General features: G+C 41.3%; 1 protein-coding gene across 2 annotated transcripts in view; it reads right to left on the bottom strand.

Moving 5' to 3' along the window:
- The window catches only part of TOP1 (DNA topoisomerase I), a 127,471-nt gene extending 114,261 nt beyond the window's left edge, over window positions 1-13,210 (bottom strand). For both annotated transcript variants that reach the window (XM_044664320.1, XM_044664321.1), the window contains exons 1-2: window positions 12,932-13,210; window positions 12,334-12,358 (exon numbers count right to left, since the gene is read on the bottom strand). In XM_044664320.1, coding sequence (XP_044520255.1) covers window positions 12,334-12,358; window positions 12,932-12,964 — 58 coding nt within the window. In that variant the 5' untranslated portion in view covers window positions 12,965-13,210. The remainder of the gene's footprint in view (window positions 1-12,333; window positions 12,359-12,931) is intronic.
- Window positions 13,211-14,973: the final 1,763 nt, after the last annotated feature.

Genomic DNA, 14,973 nt, shown 5'->3' with positions numbered 1-14,973 from the left:
AACGTTTTTGTTACAACTCCTGTTCATTTCTATTTGAAAAGGGTTTTTGAAGAAGAGATCATAAAGTATCATAAGGTCTTAATGTTTTGAGCAACTGGAAACTAGCATAAGACAGGACAAAGTTGAGATGTCTTCATTCAAATAAACAGTTCTGACTTTTGGTGCTTACAACATCAGAATCTAACTTGAAGAGAAAGCAAGGCCACTAAAAAATACCTAAGGTTGGATCACTGAAGGCTGAATTATCAACTCAGAAAACTAAATTGGGGAGGTAGCTGGGTGACTTAGTGGATTGAGAGCCAGGCCTAGAGATGGGAGGTCCTGGTTCAAATCTGGCCTCAGACATATTCTAGCTGTGTGACCCTGGGCAAGTCATTTAACCCGTATTGCCTAGCCCTTACCTCTTGTCTGCCTTAGAACCAATCACAGTATTGATTATAAAATGGAAGGTATGGGTTTAAAAAAAAAAGAAAACTAAATATTAGCTGTTTTATTGTATTTAAAATTTTTATTTTGTTAAATATTTCCCAATTACATTTTAATTTAGTTTGTTGGGCAGCACACAGGAACTTTGTGGGCCATTGCATTTTGCCATCTCTGTTTATAGCACAGTAAAGATGTTATACTTGAAGTTTCTTTAAAATGTCAGGTTTATCTACAAACCTTGACTTTGCCATAGGTTTTCACTTGGGGTATATCTTTTATTATCTGCTTCTTGCCCTCAAGATTTTCCATTATAAGTTTAAGTACTGCTTTTATAATCTCCACTTCCACAGTAAGAGTTATCTTTAATTCTGTGTCAATTTTTAAATTTGCTAGTCATATTTCAAACTGATAATTACTTTGTAAGGGAACATAGGCTCAGTCCAATCTCACTAAAACAAGGACCGATAAAGGCTTTCACAAATACAAAGCCCAGGTTATTCCAGGCTGACTTTAAGCAGAACTTCCTGAAAAACTTCAATTCAAATCAGTTATCTATTAAGGGGGAGCTAAAATTCTGAAGCATTATTTTAACTCTGGCTGAACATACAGATAAGTAAGATACTCTTCTTCTCAATGGTGAAAATTACACGGAGCTATGACTACACTTTAAGGTTTTGACACTTGGATGTTAAAAAAAATTGGAAAGAAATTATTAACTGGGCCATTAAAAAACTATTTGCATTTAAGAGCTGAACATAAAAATTAAGGAGTTGATTTTTGGTGTGCTGAACATAGTAGGCTCTCTGCCTGCTAGTTAAGAATTTTTATAAGATATTTCCATATATATAGCCTCTGCTGTCAAAAAGAAACCTTTAGAGTTTCATGGTAAAAACAAGTCTCCTTCACACCACAAATAATGAGAACATGGCATTTCGTTTATGAAATATCTGTAACTCAAGTCTCTAGGCAGCTTAGCAGAAAATCCATAGAGTTCTATTAAAAATCTGTAAATTAGCTGTAAAATAGACTTCCTTAACTCTGTTCTAAGCAGACAACCTGGCTTCAAAGGAGGATAATTGACACTGCCTTTCCCCAAAGCGCACCCAGCTTTCATAACCTTTAGGACTCCCACGCCAGTTATGCTTGCCCTCCAAGCTGTGGGTGGTAGTGGTTTTTGTTGTTCTGGGGGCAGGGAAAAGTTCCTGGGATTTTCTGGCCACCTGTAATGGTCTACTCCAACAATAAAATGATCTTTAAAGCAACAGGTAATGATTGTCAATTGCAAAAGATAAATTGATACAAGTCAATAACCCTTGACTAAAAACTAAACTATGCAGATGGAAGATGAGAACACAGCAAAAAATCTTAAGTCAAAATGCAAATATAACTTCAAGTTCTGTGGGGGTTTTCATTTAACTCATATAAGATTATGAAAAGAATGTGTAATTGATTTAGCTTGGGAATTCCCTGTACCAGGATCTTTATCCTTGGATAAATTTTAAATTGTTTAGTGTCAAAGGTTGATTTGAATTCTGGTCGTCTTCATTCCAAGTTCAGCACTCTATCCCCATGCCATATTTCTCCAGCATGAAATTAAGTTAACAATTTTTTAAATGGGCTCTACCCAACAGTCCCTGTGATTTTACTGGGGCAACTCTCCTTTTCGCTCAAATCATGTAGTTCCCTCCTCTTCCACCTTTTTTTACCTGTCTCCTGAGCAAGAGGTTAGTGCAATTTATCTGTCATTGGGATTATCTGTCATGAGATGGTTCATTAGTAGCCTTCAAGAGCTGCCTCTGAGAGATCATCTTAGAGACTCCACTTGTCCAAATCTTTCTCCCTTTTATACGAAAAAGAAAACGGAAGCCCAGAGGGATAGAAGTGGCCCAAAGTCATACAGGTAGCAAGGTAGCAGTGCTGGGATTCTTGGCTTTCTATCTCCAAATCCAGTACTTCCCACTATGAGAGGGTTTTTTAAATGCACCAAAGACACAATCCTACTTGAACCAAACAAGAGCAGCTTACCTTTTGTGTATAGTGCTTTGGAGTTCACAACTGTGGCTAGTACAAGAATTATTTCCATTTTACAGAGGAGGGAACAGTCTCTCAAGGTCACCTGGCCAATATGCAGCGGAGCCAGGATTTTAATGAGGCCTTCTGACTGCATTCTGTGCTCATGTCACAGCACTACACATCTTTATTATAACAAAAATTCATTCTCATATAGAAAGACTGGTAAATATGATTCAAATTCTAGTTCTGTGTAGAAACTGAGAAAGTTAAAACATTTTTTTCAATTTTGCTTCTTAACAGTATAAAGGTTTTAAAAGGAATTGCTGGGGCAGCTGGGTGGCTCAGTAGATTGAGAGCCAGGCCTAGAGATGGGAGGTCCTAGGTTCAAATCTGACCTCAGACACTTCCCAGCAGTGTGACCCTGGACAAGTCACTTGACCCCCATTGCCTACCCTTACCATTCTTCTGCCTTAGAGCCAATACACAGCATTGATTCCAAGATGGAAGGTAAGGGTTAAAAAAAAGGAATTGCTACCAACAGGTCAAGATGCTACTTTTAAGATGCATTTAACTAAAACTGCTGGACTTTTCTGCCTAAATACTTTCCATCAGCATCATCTTGGGGAGGCAGCATAGGAAAAGCATTGGCTCTAGAGTCAAAGGACCTGGCTTCAAATTTCACCTTTAACACCACCTGGCTGATGACAGGCAAATCATTCAACTGACCTGGTTTTGGTTCCCTCATTCATAAAATGGAACATTTGGACTAGAAGGCTTCTGAGGGCCCTTCTAACTCTAAATCTAAGATCCTTTAGATGTTAAAACCACTAAAGAATAGTATTATATATAGTCGGTCATTAATTTAAGTGACAGACCTAGAATAACTTCTACCAAGACCTGAGGCATGAGGTACTAGGTATATGGAAAATCAATGAAAAGGTGATGAAAAAAAATCACTCTTTAGCTTCTAAAGAAGCATACTAATGATAGTCCCACAGTTCCTAAGGTAGAAGGCAGCTGAAAAAAGGAGGCCATTCCATCCAAGGGAGAATCTAATTCCTGTAACTGAATTCTATGTTATTTATTTTTTTTAACCCTTACCTTCTGCCTTGGAATCATGTAGATTCCAAGGCAGAAGAGTGGTAAGAGCTAGGCAATGAGGGTTAAGTGACTTGCCCAAGGTCACACAGCTAGGAAGTGTCTGAGGCCAGATTTGAACACAGGCCCTCCTGTCTCTAGGCCTGGCTTTCAATCCACTGAGCTACCCAGCTGCCCCCTAGTTCTATGTTATTTCAAATTCTCTCACATTTCATTTTTGCCTTGTCATTCTCCAAAAGTCAAATAAAGTTGGGGAAGAGGAGGAGCTTAAGTCACTCAAGGTATGAGGTATTTAGGAGCTTACTCCAAAAAATGATTCTCAAAATGCAATGTGTATCCAAATCAATCTCAAAGTACTTAAGGTATGTCTAGATATGAGCCAGGAATGGCACAGTAGGCCTGGGTTTGGGAATTATTAGTCAACACTGGAAGTGAGAGAGTAGGGATACTATTTCTTCTGGCATATTACTGTTGAAAACACTAATCCCAGAACATTGAAGGTTGGCTAAGAAGTCTTTGACCTACGGTGAGCCTACCCAAAAGAAGATGTAACAAAGTTTTGCTAAAGGAAATTTTATAGACCACGGAATGTTATGGTCCATAATGGACCTTAGATCATACCCTTCTTTCTAGAGAAGAAACAGAAGTGAACTAACTCAAGGGCACACTGCTAGTAGCCAAGACAGAACTGAAATCTAATTTTTATCACTCCAGATCTAGTGACTGCCTCTGACACACTAATCTTCCTCTCCAACCCATGCCAGGGTGCAATGCCTGTTGTTACTCCACCCAGTCCCTCCAACTCCTCCTGGTTCCCATTCCCCTTGCTTGTGAAATGACACGCTCAAGAAGCAAAGAGTTGAACAAGTTGGAGGTGACATAATTGTTCTGAATCCAAACAAAAAAGAACCATTACCCTGAAGTGAACTAAGGTCATGATTTGGTCTAAGACATAATCTTCTTTAGTGTCTTGTCATGTGGGTGCAAAATGCCCAAATGACATTTGTAGCCAAGATGTTTATAATCAATGGCAGTAGTAAGAATCCACCTTTCACCATATCATTAGTGGCAAAGTATAGTTTGTTATATATCTGGACTCCAACACAGTAAAATTCAAAAAAGCATTTAAAAATTCTAGTTCTATACTCACTAGCTTCCTAGATCACAGGGAGCTGGTCTTCCAATTACACCATCTGGGTAATTTTGGGGTTAAGACAGAAATAAGAATGTCTATATTTTGCCAAAGTACAGATCTGGAATCTTAGTCTGCATAGCCCAAAAACAAAGATTTCATCAAGAGTGGAAAATATCACCCCATAGTTTTTTTAGATTAGTTCTAAGTCAGAATACTGAAGCAGAGAATTCAAATCTCAAATAACCCTGATCTATCAAGACATCCTTCAGTGGTGGTAACTGGGTGTTCTTCAAGAATGTTTATGGGGGGCAGCTGGGTAGCTCAGTGGACTGAGAGCCAGGCCTAGAGATGGGAGGTCCTAGGTTCAAATCTGGCCTCAGACACTTCCCAGCTGTGTGACCCTGGGCAAGCCACTTGACCCCCATTGCCTGGCCCTTACCACTCTTCTGCCTTGGAGCCAAGACACAGTAATGACTCCAAGACGGAAGGTAAGGGTTTAAAAAAAAAAAAAAAAAAAGAATGTTTATGAATTAACTTCCTTTCAACCCCAAAGAAGACAAACCATAAAGGAAGAAATGACTGGACTAGTGAAATCATCCTCACACCACATTTGGGTTTCATGTAGGGAATAAAACTCATTTTCGACAACAGAAGGGAATTTTCAAAGTTATAAACTATTATGAAGAGTTCTATATAAGGACCAAGTGGCAAAATTATTAATACAAGCATAAAAAGTTTTAGCCAGATAGGTGATGAACTTTTTATGGCAACAAAATGAAATCGCAAATATCCAGAGACACACTCTTTTGTCTTTAAATAAAAACTCCAAGTATACTAAACATTAATGACATTCCTGAATGTCACAGCCCTTTAGATAATGACATCTCTTTCACCTTTTGATAGGATAATTCACCTAGATAATCTTCACCTGATCTATTTACTCAATAAACCTTAGTTACACTATGACTTTCCCTTCCTTTAGCTTCATTTAAAATTAGTCTGTTGGAAAGAGGATCTCCATTCGTTTTCTTTTCTGCTTTTCACAAATATACAAATGAAAAGCAGTTCAAAATCAGACATGCTTGCAAAAATGAACAATCCCTACCCAGAGAAGAGTCATGCTATAGTAACATGACAGCTAAATGGTAAGATATCCAAAAGCTTTACCCCCCCCCCTTAATTAAACTTCCCCTTTCATCTACCTTGGCCTATCAGCACAGAACTCACCTCTCCTTCTTTCCTCCCCCCTCAAATATCAAAAGCAGGAAGAATACAATTCTGTCATTTTATTTATTTACAACCAATAAAATTTAATTTAAATTTCTTTCTTTTGCTCCTTTTCTCCCCCATATCTGGGACCAAGGTAGGAAACTTTCAAAGATGTCCTATTAAAGCTGACTGGTTTTGCAAAGAAGATGTGGATTAGTACTTGTTCACAAGTTGTCAGTGACATCTTGTATTCAATGGTTACACAGTGGGAAAATATGCAAGATTTGAAGGAAGAAGACTAATCTGAGGTTCAAAGGCTTTCTCTATCACTTCAAACCAGTGTGACTTTAGGCAAATTACTTAATCTCTAAATCTATGGAACTCAGTTTCCACATTTGTAAAATGTGGATGACTTCCTGATCCCAGAGGTTTCTCAAAGCTCTATATCTAGGATCCTAAGATTTCAAACATCCCCAACATTTACTTGATTCCGGTTTCTCCCCTCCCAATCTTACCAAATTCTAAGTAAAAAGTCCTAGAAAGGGGGAGGGCGGTGTTTCAATGAACAGAAGGCAAGGCCTACAGATGGGAGGTGCCAGGTTCAAATTCAGCCCCAGACACTTCCTAGTTGTGTGACTCTGGGCAAGTCATTAACCCCAAATGTCTAGCCCTTACCACTCTTCTGCATTGGAACTGATACTTGTATTGATTCTATGACAGAAAGTAAAGATTTGGGGGGGGGGGGAATTTTATTAAAACCTACTAGCAAAAATCATTATCTGATTGCCCATGATGTATATGCCAATGAGTTACTACATAGTTAAAAGACTGCTAGAAATATACAGAATTTGAGCCAAAAGCTAAACATAACTGATTATCATTTGGATCCTAAACACAGAACTTACTGGAGTATTATTGGTCTTTTGAATGTTTCATTATCAAGCCTCTCAGATCCCTTTGAAATCTTACATTTCTATTGGCTTATTCAAATCGGAAGTAAAATAAAAAATAAGTTAAGGGGAAGGCTCTCAGTAAAGGAGAGGTTATATAGTGAGAAATCTATTTCACGTAAAGCAAAAGATTTCACTAAAATTTTATTTTCAAAAGAAATTAAGTTCTTCAAATAAAAGAACTTTATTGATTTCATTAAAGTTCCATATGAGAAAGAGACAGTCCTTCATAAAAATTTAAAAAGTGAGGACAAAAACATTCATTTTCCCTCTGTTGCAGTTAGAGTAATAATTTCTTTATCTTTATACAGCAGTACCTTTCAAAGCATTGTATATCTATTTATCTTACTTGGTCAACAACAACCCTATGAGGAAGGTTGGAAGGGCCAGGACAAGGATTCAGAGTTTGTTTTCTGAGGTCACACACCTATAAAGTGGTAAGGCAAGGACAAGAATCCAAAAGTCTCCTAACTAGAACCAAGTCTCCTAATTCAGGCTCTTTGCTCTACCGCAAACTGTTAAACAGAGTCCAAACTATACATATGTGTATATATACACGTGTACACAGACCATTATCAAGCCTCTTACAAGTTCAATTAGTCTCCTTGAATTTACCATGTATAATCATATTATAATCTGAAGAATCCAAAAAGCAAATACTGTCAAACAATAAGCTGAACCAACTTTTAAAAAGGCACCTCTGGGGGGCAGCTGGGTAGCTCAGTGGAGTGAGAGTCAGGCCTAGAGACAGAAGGTCCTAGGTTCAAACCCGGCCTCAGCCACTTCCCAGCTGTGTGACCCAGGGCAAGTCACTTGACCCCCATTGCCCACCCTTACCAATCTTCCACCTATGAGACAATACACCAAAGTTAAGGGTTAAAAAAAAAAAAAAAAAAAAAAAGGCACCTCTGGCACAAAACACATACCTGGATCAGGCTACCATAAAGATCATCTAACATAAGCCGTCAGACCATAATTACACAAATTGCAAGGTGGTCAGGACATCCGACCCACACTCGCTATGTTTTGCAAAACAAAATTCTACAAGTTAAGAATAATATCCCAAGAGTAGAGAGGACCTGAGCTTTAGATGACCAGCTTTCAGATGGGCAGGTCAAGAGTCCTTGACCCTTGAATAGGAGGGCACTAAATCAATATGACTCGAAGCAAATAAATGAATCTTCTGACTAAAGTCTTCACAATTCTACTTCAACAGTGAGGCAGTTATATAAACAGCTGCTTGCCCAGTCTAATCATGATTATTCCAGGAAAAAAGAATGTCCTATCTCACTTATTTTACTGCCTTTATATACTATGTCAGGGAATAGGATTCAAGTAAAATTCTGTGGCCTAGAAAACGTTTTCTAAGTTGATTGGTTAAAGCAAACTAAAAAAAGCTATCTGATTTTAGATACAGCCGAATCCCAGTTATCCAAATGAACAAGCCTCTTCCTGCTACCTTCTTCTGGGGTACTGTATGGGGAAAGGTCAAACTCAAATGTAGTTTGGATCTATGAGTTAGAGTGAGATTTTCTATTACCTAGGGCCCCTCTCTTTACCCCAGATAATCAAAAGTTGGTTGAACTCAGAAATATACCTCTGCAAGCTCAAAAGCAAATATACTAGTTTTCCCTTTTCGGGAAAATGTGGTTCTTTTCATCTGGATTTTCTTGAGGCAGTATGACATAAAGCAATGGACTAGACTGGAGTTTGAATCAGACACCTACCAGCCATATGCCCATGTGCAAGCCACTAAGCTTTTCTGATTTTGTTTCCTCATATGGAAAAGGGGGCTAATAATAGCACCTACCTCAAAGGGGCTATTGGATAGGTCCTTACAATGATATAGAAAAGTCAGCAGTTATTATTTATTATTATTGAATCCAAGACAGGTCTAAATTTGTGAGATCTAACAGACTGGGGTTTCAGAAAAGGACCTTTAAAGTAGAACATGCAGAATCCCAACAATTTCCCAATATCCAAAAGGAGCAGCAGGATTCTCATTGAAATAGAAATGGAGATGAAACTGTTACTTGATACCTAATAATGGTTCTCAAACTTTTTGCTCTAAGGACTTCTTTCTATTCTTAAAAACTGGGGACCTGGACCACCAAGAGTTTTTATGTGAATTATATCTATTGATATGTACCATATTTAAAATGAAAACATCTTAATATTATTATGAAAATTGATAGATTTTTGCCTGGTAACCCCCCTGAAGAGTTATCAGAGGGTCCCAGGAAAACACTAAGATACAAATGCCAGGTTCTACCATTCTTTAATTTAAAAGCATAGTAAAGGAATTTAGAAACAAGGGAAAAAATGGATTCACAGAGCAGAGGGCTGTACCAGACAGCATGTCTCTGCTATTAGCATAGAAATAAAAGTAACTATTAGCATCAAGAACAATTTGTACTTAATTCCTTCCATCTAAATCTAATCCATTAAGCTAACTGGGATCAACACAACAGGATGTCAAATAATGAACAAACAGCGTTACCTACAATAAATATGGTGTCAAAATATTTTACTTTGCTATATGACAGTGAATCTAAACTTCAGTGATATGTTAGGAGGTGGGACAGCCTGACAGTTCTAGGTCACCCAAAGCAATGATAGGATCATTAGTGGCCAGGGACTATTCAGCTTAACATTCCCCTCACAGCATTTTGACAAAATAATACAATGGCCAATCTGTAGTTATTTCCCTAGCTCTTAGACAAGAAGTCCTTGCAGGCAGAAGAAAGGGAGAAAGAAATGTTCTAATACTTTATGCATCTGACATTTTATTTCACTGAAGAACTCCTTAAAAGAATAGTAATGCTTTTTCCCCAGATAACAAGATTTTTTTCAGTAAGCAAGAAAAGACCAGAGAATAAAATATATGAGTTCCAAACAACATAAACCACAACAATAAACCTAAAGTACAAGCAGTTTAGTGGAGGATGGAATCTATTTTTTATACCTGATAAGGGTCAGGGGAAAGAATGGATGTGAAACAAGTCATATGTATAAACTTGCATTGTCTGATATGATAAATAGGGCTAAGTCCACTCATAATAAAGATCAACTTGTCTAATTCAAAGATCTGGATATTAAGACAATTAAGTTCAAGTAATTGAACTTGGAGGTTTTCCTCTGAAGAACAAAATAGTGTAGAACTCTCAGGTGGTCAGATAATTCCACTTGGGGAGCATTTGATAATACCAGAAGTAGATTACTACCACCATATCTTTCCCTTGGACTATGTTCGCAAAAAAACCTCCTAAGTTAAAAACTTGGGTTTTAGGAACTAAAAATAAAAAGAATCTTCTACTCAAGAAGCAGATACCAGAAAATGTGTGAAAATATGATGTCATCAAGTCTTCCCCTGACACCTTTTCTAAACCTCCTAAAGTGTTCATATCATTCTCCATGTGGCAACTAAATGTCTATGTCCTCATCGTTAACAAAATCTCTTTGCCCTGAGACAGCTTGGCCTTTACAATCACAGTAGCAAAGATTATTTACAAACTTGAATTGGAAACTGCTAGGATTACAATCAGCATACTTAACACATAACAATTTACCTCAGAAAAACAGACTATTTCCCATGTGCAGTCTAGGTATAATCCTTAGGGCTACCTAAACATTGGTGGGAGGAGCCTGAAACTATTCAGAAAACCTTGTTCTAAATACTAGATATATGCTTACTCACCCCTAGCTTTTCAGTCCCAGGATTTTTCTCCATACTAGAACCTCAAGGATTCTGGAGGAGAAAGATGGCTATGTCCACAAGTCCTGTTCTCATCCAGATTTCTCTATTATACATCCCAAATTAAAAAAAAAAAAAAAAAGACAACTCAAAATTTTGCTTTTAGTTATTGTTTTCTGGGAGGCTAAGTCTCCTGTTTCATCAAGCTTTTCTCTCTAGCCCTTGAAGGTCTGGCTTTAAATGGAGAGTAAAGAAATTCTTAGTTCTCTTATAATTCTCTCCCAGTAGGGAACAGTCTTCTACTCAATGCCCCATTTCAGTGCTGCACAAGATTGTTTCAAACTAAACAGGCCAACATGATGGACTGCTTATTACAAGATCCAAAAACTCAGCAGAAGCCTCTTACCACTGAAGTGGCTAAACCCAGGGTAAACTGAGTAGGATTTTGTACTTAGAGAATATATATAAAGGGCGAGGGCTAATCAGTGGAAAGACAAAATCCTACATAGAGCACATCTTTCCCCATTTGACTTTGTTCTTCACAAAAGTGTGCCAGAATGAACTGCTCTTTTTAGGAAGGAAAGATTCCCTCTAACATGGAAATGGTGGAATGAATAAACTAATGCATTAACTTTTCAGAAAAGGGTTAGATGGCAACTAACATAAAGAGAAAGCAAGATAGTCCTCAGCTCCTGAAAGTCTATAGTTGCTATGCAGTCCCAAGAAGAAAGAGATGGATAAATAGAACAGGAATAGTCCAGGCCTACCCATGATAGGGCTGGGGGAAAAGTACTTCCACATCTGACTTTGGAGAAACAAAATCCTTTCTCTCTCTCATAATTCCAAAGCCAGGCCCTGGGGAACCTCTAACCATTTTCAGGCTGGACTTTAAAATATCTTTCAAAGCATCCCTTTCTAGATACCCTAATCCACAAAGACAAGCTCTACCCACTGGAGCTAATTGTCTATAAGGAGTTACTAGAATAAAACTATTTCTAAGCTTGGTTATCAATTTCTAGGACAAGCAACTCACAAACTTTTTGGAGGGGGCCACACAGAGCATGCTTTTCTTCCCCCTCTTTTGTTTAGAGCGTCTTAAAAAATGATGCTCCACAGATGCTGTATTTTAGTTTTAGATTCATTATCACTTCACTATGCAAGGTAAAAAGCAATGTAGATCTTATAGAAAAGACAAAGCAACAGTTGCAAAACTGACCTTTCATTTTAGAGGGAGGAATGGAAACAAACCAAATGCAGAAGGAGAATTTTAAAAAATAATGTAAGCTTCTTTTTAAAAAAATAAAGAAAGAAATCAAACTCTCTCCTCTCTCTCTCCTTTCTAGTAAGGTCGCTGATTTATAGGGCTTTTCTCTGCAGAAAGCTCCTCCTGGGCAGCTCTAGGAAGGAGCCGAGGGAGGGAGAGAAAGAGACACAGACACAGAAAGAAGAGGAGAGAGAAAAAGAAAATGGCGCAGAGACTAAGTCCTGACTGTCGACAAGGCGACTTTCCAGGGGGGAATCCGGGCCCTGAAAGGCTCCCAGGAGCCGGCTCTGCGGGGATCGAGGGCCTCGATGACCCCCTCTAGGGCAGGCCGGGGTCCCCGGGGGGCCCAGAGCCCCGCAAAGGGGCGGTCGGGGCGGCTCGATGGGAACAATGGGGCCGGTGAGCGAGGAGCCGGGACTTAGTCTCTGGGACGCCATGTCTGTCCTTTCCCATCCGCAGCCCGGGAGAGCCGGGAGGCGCGGGCGGGCCTCTCCCCACCCCCCGGGGGCAGGGGGCCAGTCTCGGGCCCGGGGCGCACACTCACCATTCACTCGGAAATCCGCATCGATCTGTGGGGAGGGAAAGGAGAGGAAATCAAGCCACCAATAAATAGGACCCACGGGGTCGGGTGGGGGTGGGGGTGAGCAGCGAGTAGAGGCTCCCGGGAGGGGGGCCGCAGGGGAAGGACCCCCTCCTCCCTCATGGGGGGAGCGGGGAGCCGGGCAGGTTGGGGAGGGGGCTCGCCCTTTCAAACTTTAACTTCCCGGCATTTCCAGCCCGCCGCCTCCAGGGCGCCCCCCCTCCTGCTCCTGCCAGCGCGGATCCCCCAAAGCAAGAACCCCTTCCCCCCCAGCACACACACTCCCCAGACCCCCCCATAGCCCCGGGTGGGGAGGGGGGACCTGTCATCTCCCCAGGCTGCCAAACGTCAAAGATGGAAGGGGAAGGCAGCGGAGGGAGCGTCCGGGGGAGGCAGGCCCGGCTCTGGGGGAAGGGGGAAGTGGGAAGCCGGCTCTAAGAGGAGCCGGGCCCGGGGGCGCCGGGAAGCCGGGCCCCGGGGCGGGGGCAGTAGGGTCCGGGAACTCCGGGGAGACAGGGGGCAGCCGGGCCCGGGGATCAAGGAGATCCGAGGGCCGGCTTACCTGGGAGTCGTTGTGCAGTTGATCCCCACTCATGTCGGACGTAGCCGCAGCACCGGCGGGAGTGGGAAGGGGGCGGGGGAGAGGAGGCGCAGACGGCTAGGACCCCGGCCTTGGGTAAGGAGGACAGGCCCCTGGAGCAAAGGCGGCGGCGAGTGACTGAGGCCGAGGAATCAGGGACAGCAGCGGGAATGGCGGCGGCGGCGGCACCGGCAGCGGCAGACACTGGCGAGGGAATGAAGCTCTGAGGAGTTGTGTAACAGACTAAGTTCGCATTTCTTGCTACTGCGCCTGCGCAGCCGCTTTTAAACAGCACCCGGCGAGAGGGAGGGGGGCGAAACAGGAAGGGAGGGGGAACACGATAGGAGGGAGGAAGAAGAAAACCAGCAGCCTTTAGGGAAACTGACTTAGCTCTGGGAGAACCCGCCCTCTCGCTACTCAAATGGCTGGCTCTGATTTGCATCTCAAGCCACGCCCCACGTCGAGACAACCCCAACCACTCCACCCTACCCAGCGCGGAGCTTCATTTGCATAAGGAACTCCTCCCTCCCCCGCTCACTCGGTGTCCCGCACTCCTCCTCCTGCTCTCCTCCCCCCACCTCGCCAACCTTGTTCTCGGAACCAGAGCCCGCCGGCGGCACAGGGCAAGAAACTGAAAGGGGCTCCTTACGACGCCCGCAACCCCCGGCTCCGCGCAGTGCGCAGGCGCCTCTGGAGTTGCTGGACGCGGACAACGTGGTTGGGTTTTAAAGACCGGCTGCCCTCTAGCAACCGCAGGCACCAATTGGGGAGTTTTTGAACTGCCTGAATTTTAAGTGTTAAATTTGCAGATTACTCTTAACACTCCCAATACCCGAGTCCAAACAGTTTCTCCTGGATAGTGATACTCTCCTTTGTTAAATATCCTCTACTGTAAAATAAGAGGTGTGAACCAAGGATCTCTAAGGCCCCCTTCCAGGCTTTTAATCCTATAATCCTATCATCCCCAGCACTCACCGCCTGGGCATCCCCATAGAACTGGAAGGAAACTCAATCCAAATCCCTTATTTTACAGATGAGAAAACTGAAGTTCAGAGAAGGACTTGTCCAAGGTCACGTAGCCATCCACTGGCAGAGGTGGACCTCAAAACCCAGGTCTCCTAGTCTGTTGCTCTTTGTACTGCCTAGTAAGGGCAACATAGAACCATTTCTTATCATCAATTTAAGTCTCTTCCGGTTTTCAATGTCTATGCTCCTAAGTATTCAATCAATGCATGCTAATTGATTTAAGGCTCTCTTCTAGCAAGAAGACTGGCAAAAGGAAATGGAGGTGCCCACAAGTGTTTCCCTGAGGCCTGATGACATTGGCCAATCTATGTAATTGTGTCATAGGATGTCCAACCCTTTGTAAGGACTTAACTGCTTTAAAAAAAAAAACACAAACAACTTTTCAGTGGAAAAGTAGTGGACTATAGGTTCAGAGTGAGGCATGAATGAATGTATTGTCAGATAGCCTATGTGTTTTGTTTAACCTGGCTTCTTAGTTATAAGGAAATGTTATAAGGTGGGGAGGGGTTATGAGGAACTTAAAGTATTGTAAAAAAAAATCAATAAAACATTTAAGAAAATAAAATTGCTTTCTGATACATTTTCTAGTAGAAATAGCCCAAAGACTGGGAGACCAGAGAGCAGGGGCCCTGGCCCTCACTAACTCTATGACCTTGAGTATGTCACTTCTTCTCTGTTTCCTCTTCTGTAAAATGATAATCACTAATGCCCTTTCTATTCATTTAGTGTATTTATGTCTTCAGTACCTACTCTAGTTCCAGCATTAGGGTTAGTTAGCATTTAATAAATATTTAAACATCATTAAGCACATTCAGGGCACTATGGTAAGACCTAGGAACACAAAACCAAAACAATCCCTGCCCTCAAGGATCTAACATTCTTTTGGGGCTGACAATACATGATTAATATATTCTTTTTGAATATTTGTTGAATGAATGAATTTGAAGAGTGACCAGTAGGCAAAGACAGATGCTAGTCCTAGTAAGTTGACTGACTTG

This window comes from Gracilinanus agilis, chromosome 2, assembly GCF_016433145.1.
Source record: "Gracilinanus agilis isolate LMUSP501 chromosome 2, AgileGrace, whole genome shotgun sequence".
Lineage (NCBI taxonomy): Eukaryota > Metazoa > Chordata > Mammalia > Didelphimorphia > Didelphidae > Gracilinanus > Gracilinanus agilis.
Note: the sequence above shows the minus strand (reverse complement) of the source record. Positions and strands in the feature narration are given on the sequence as shown.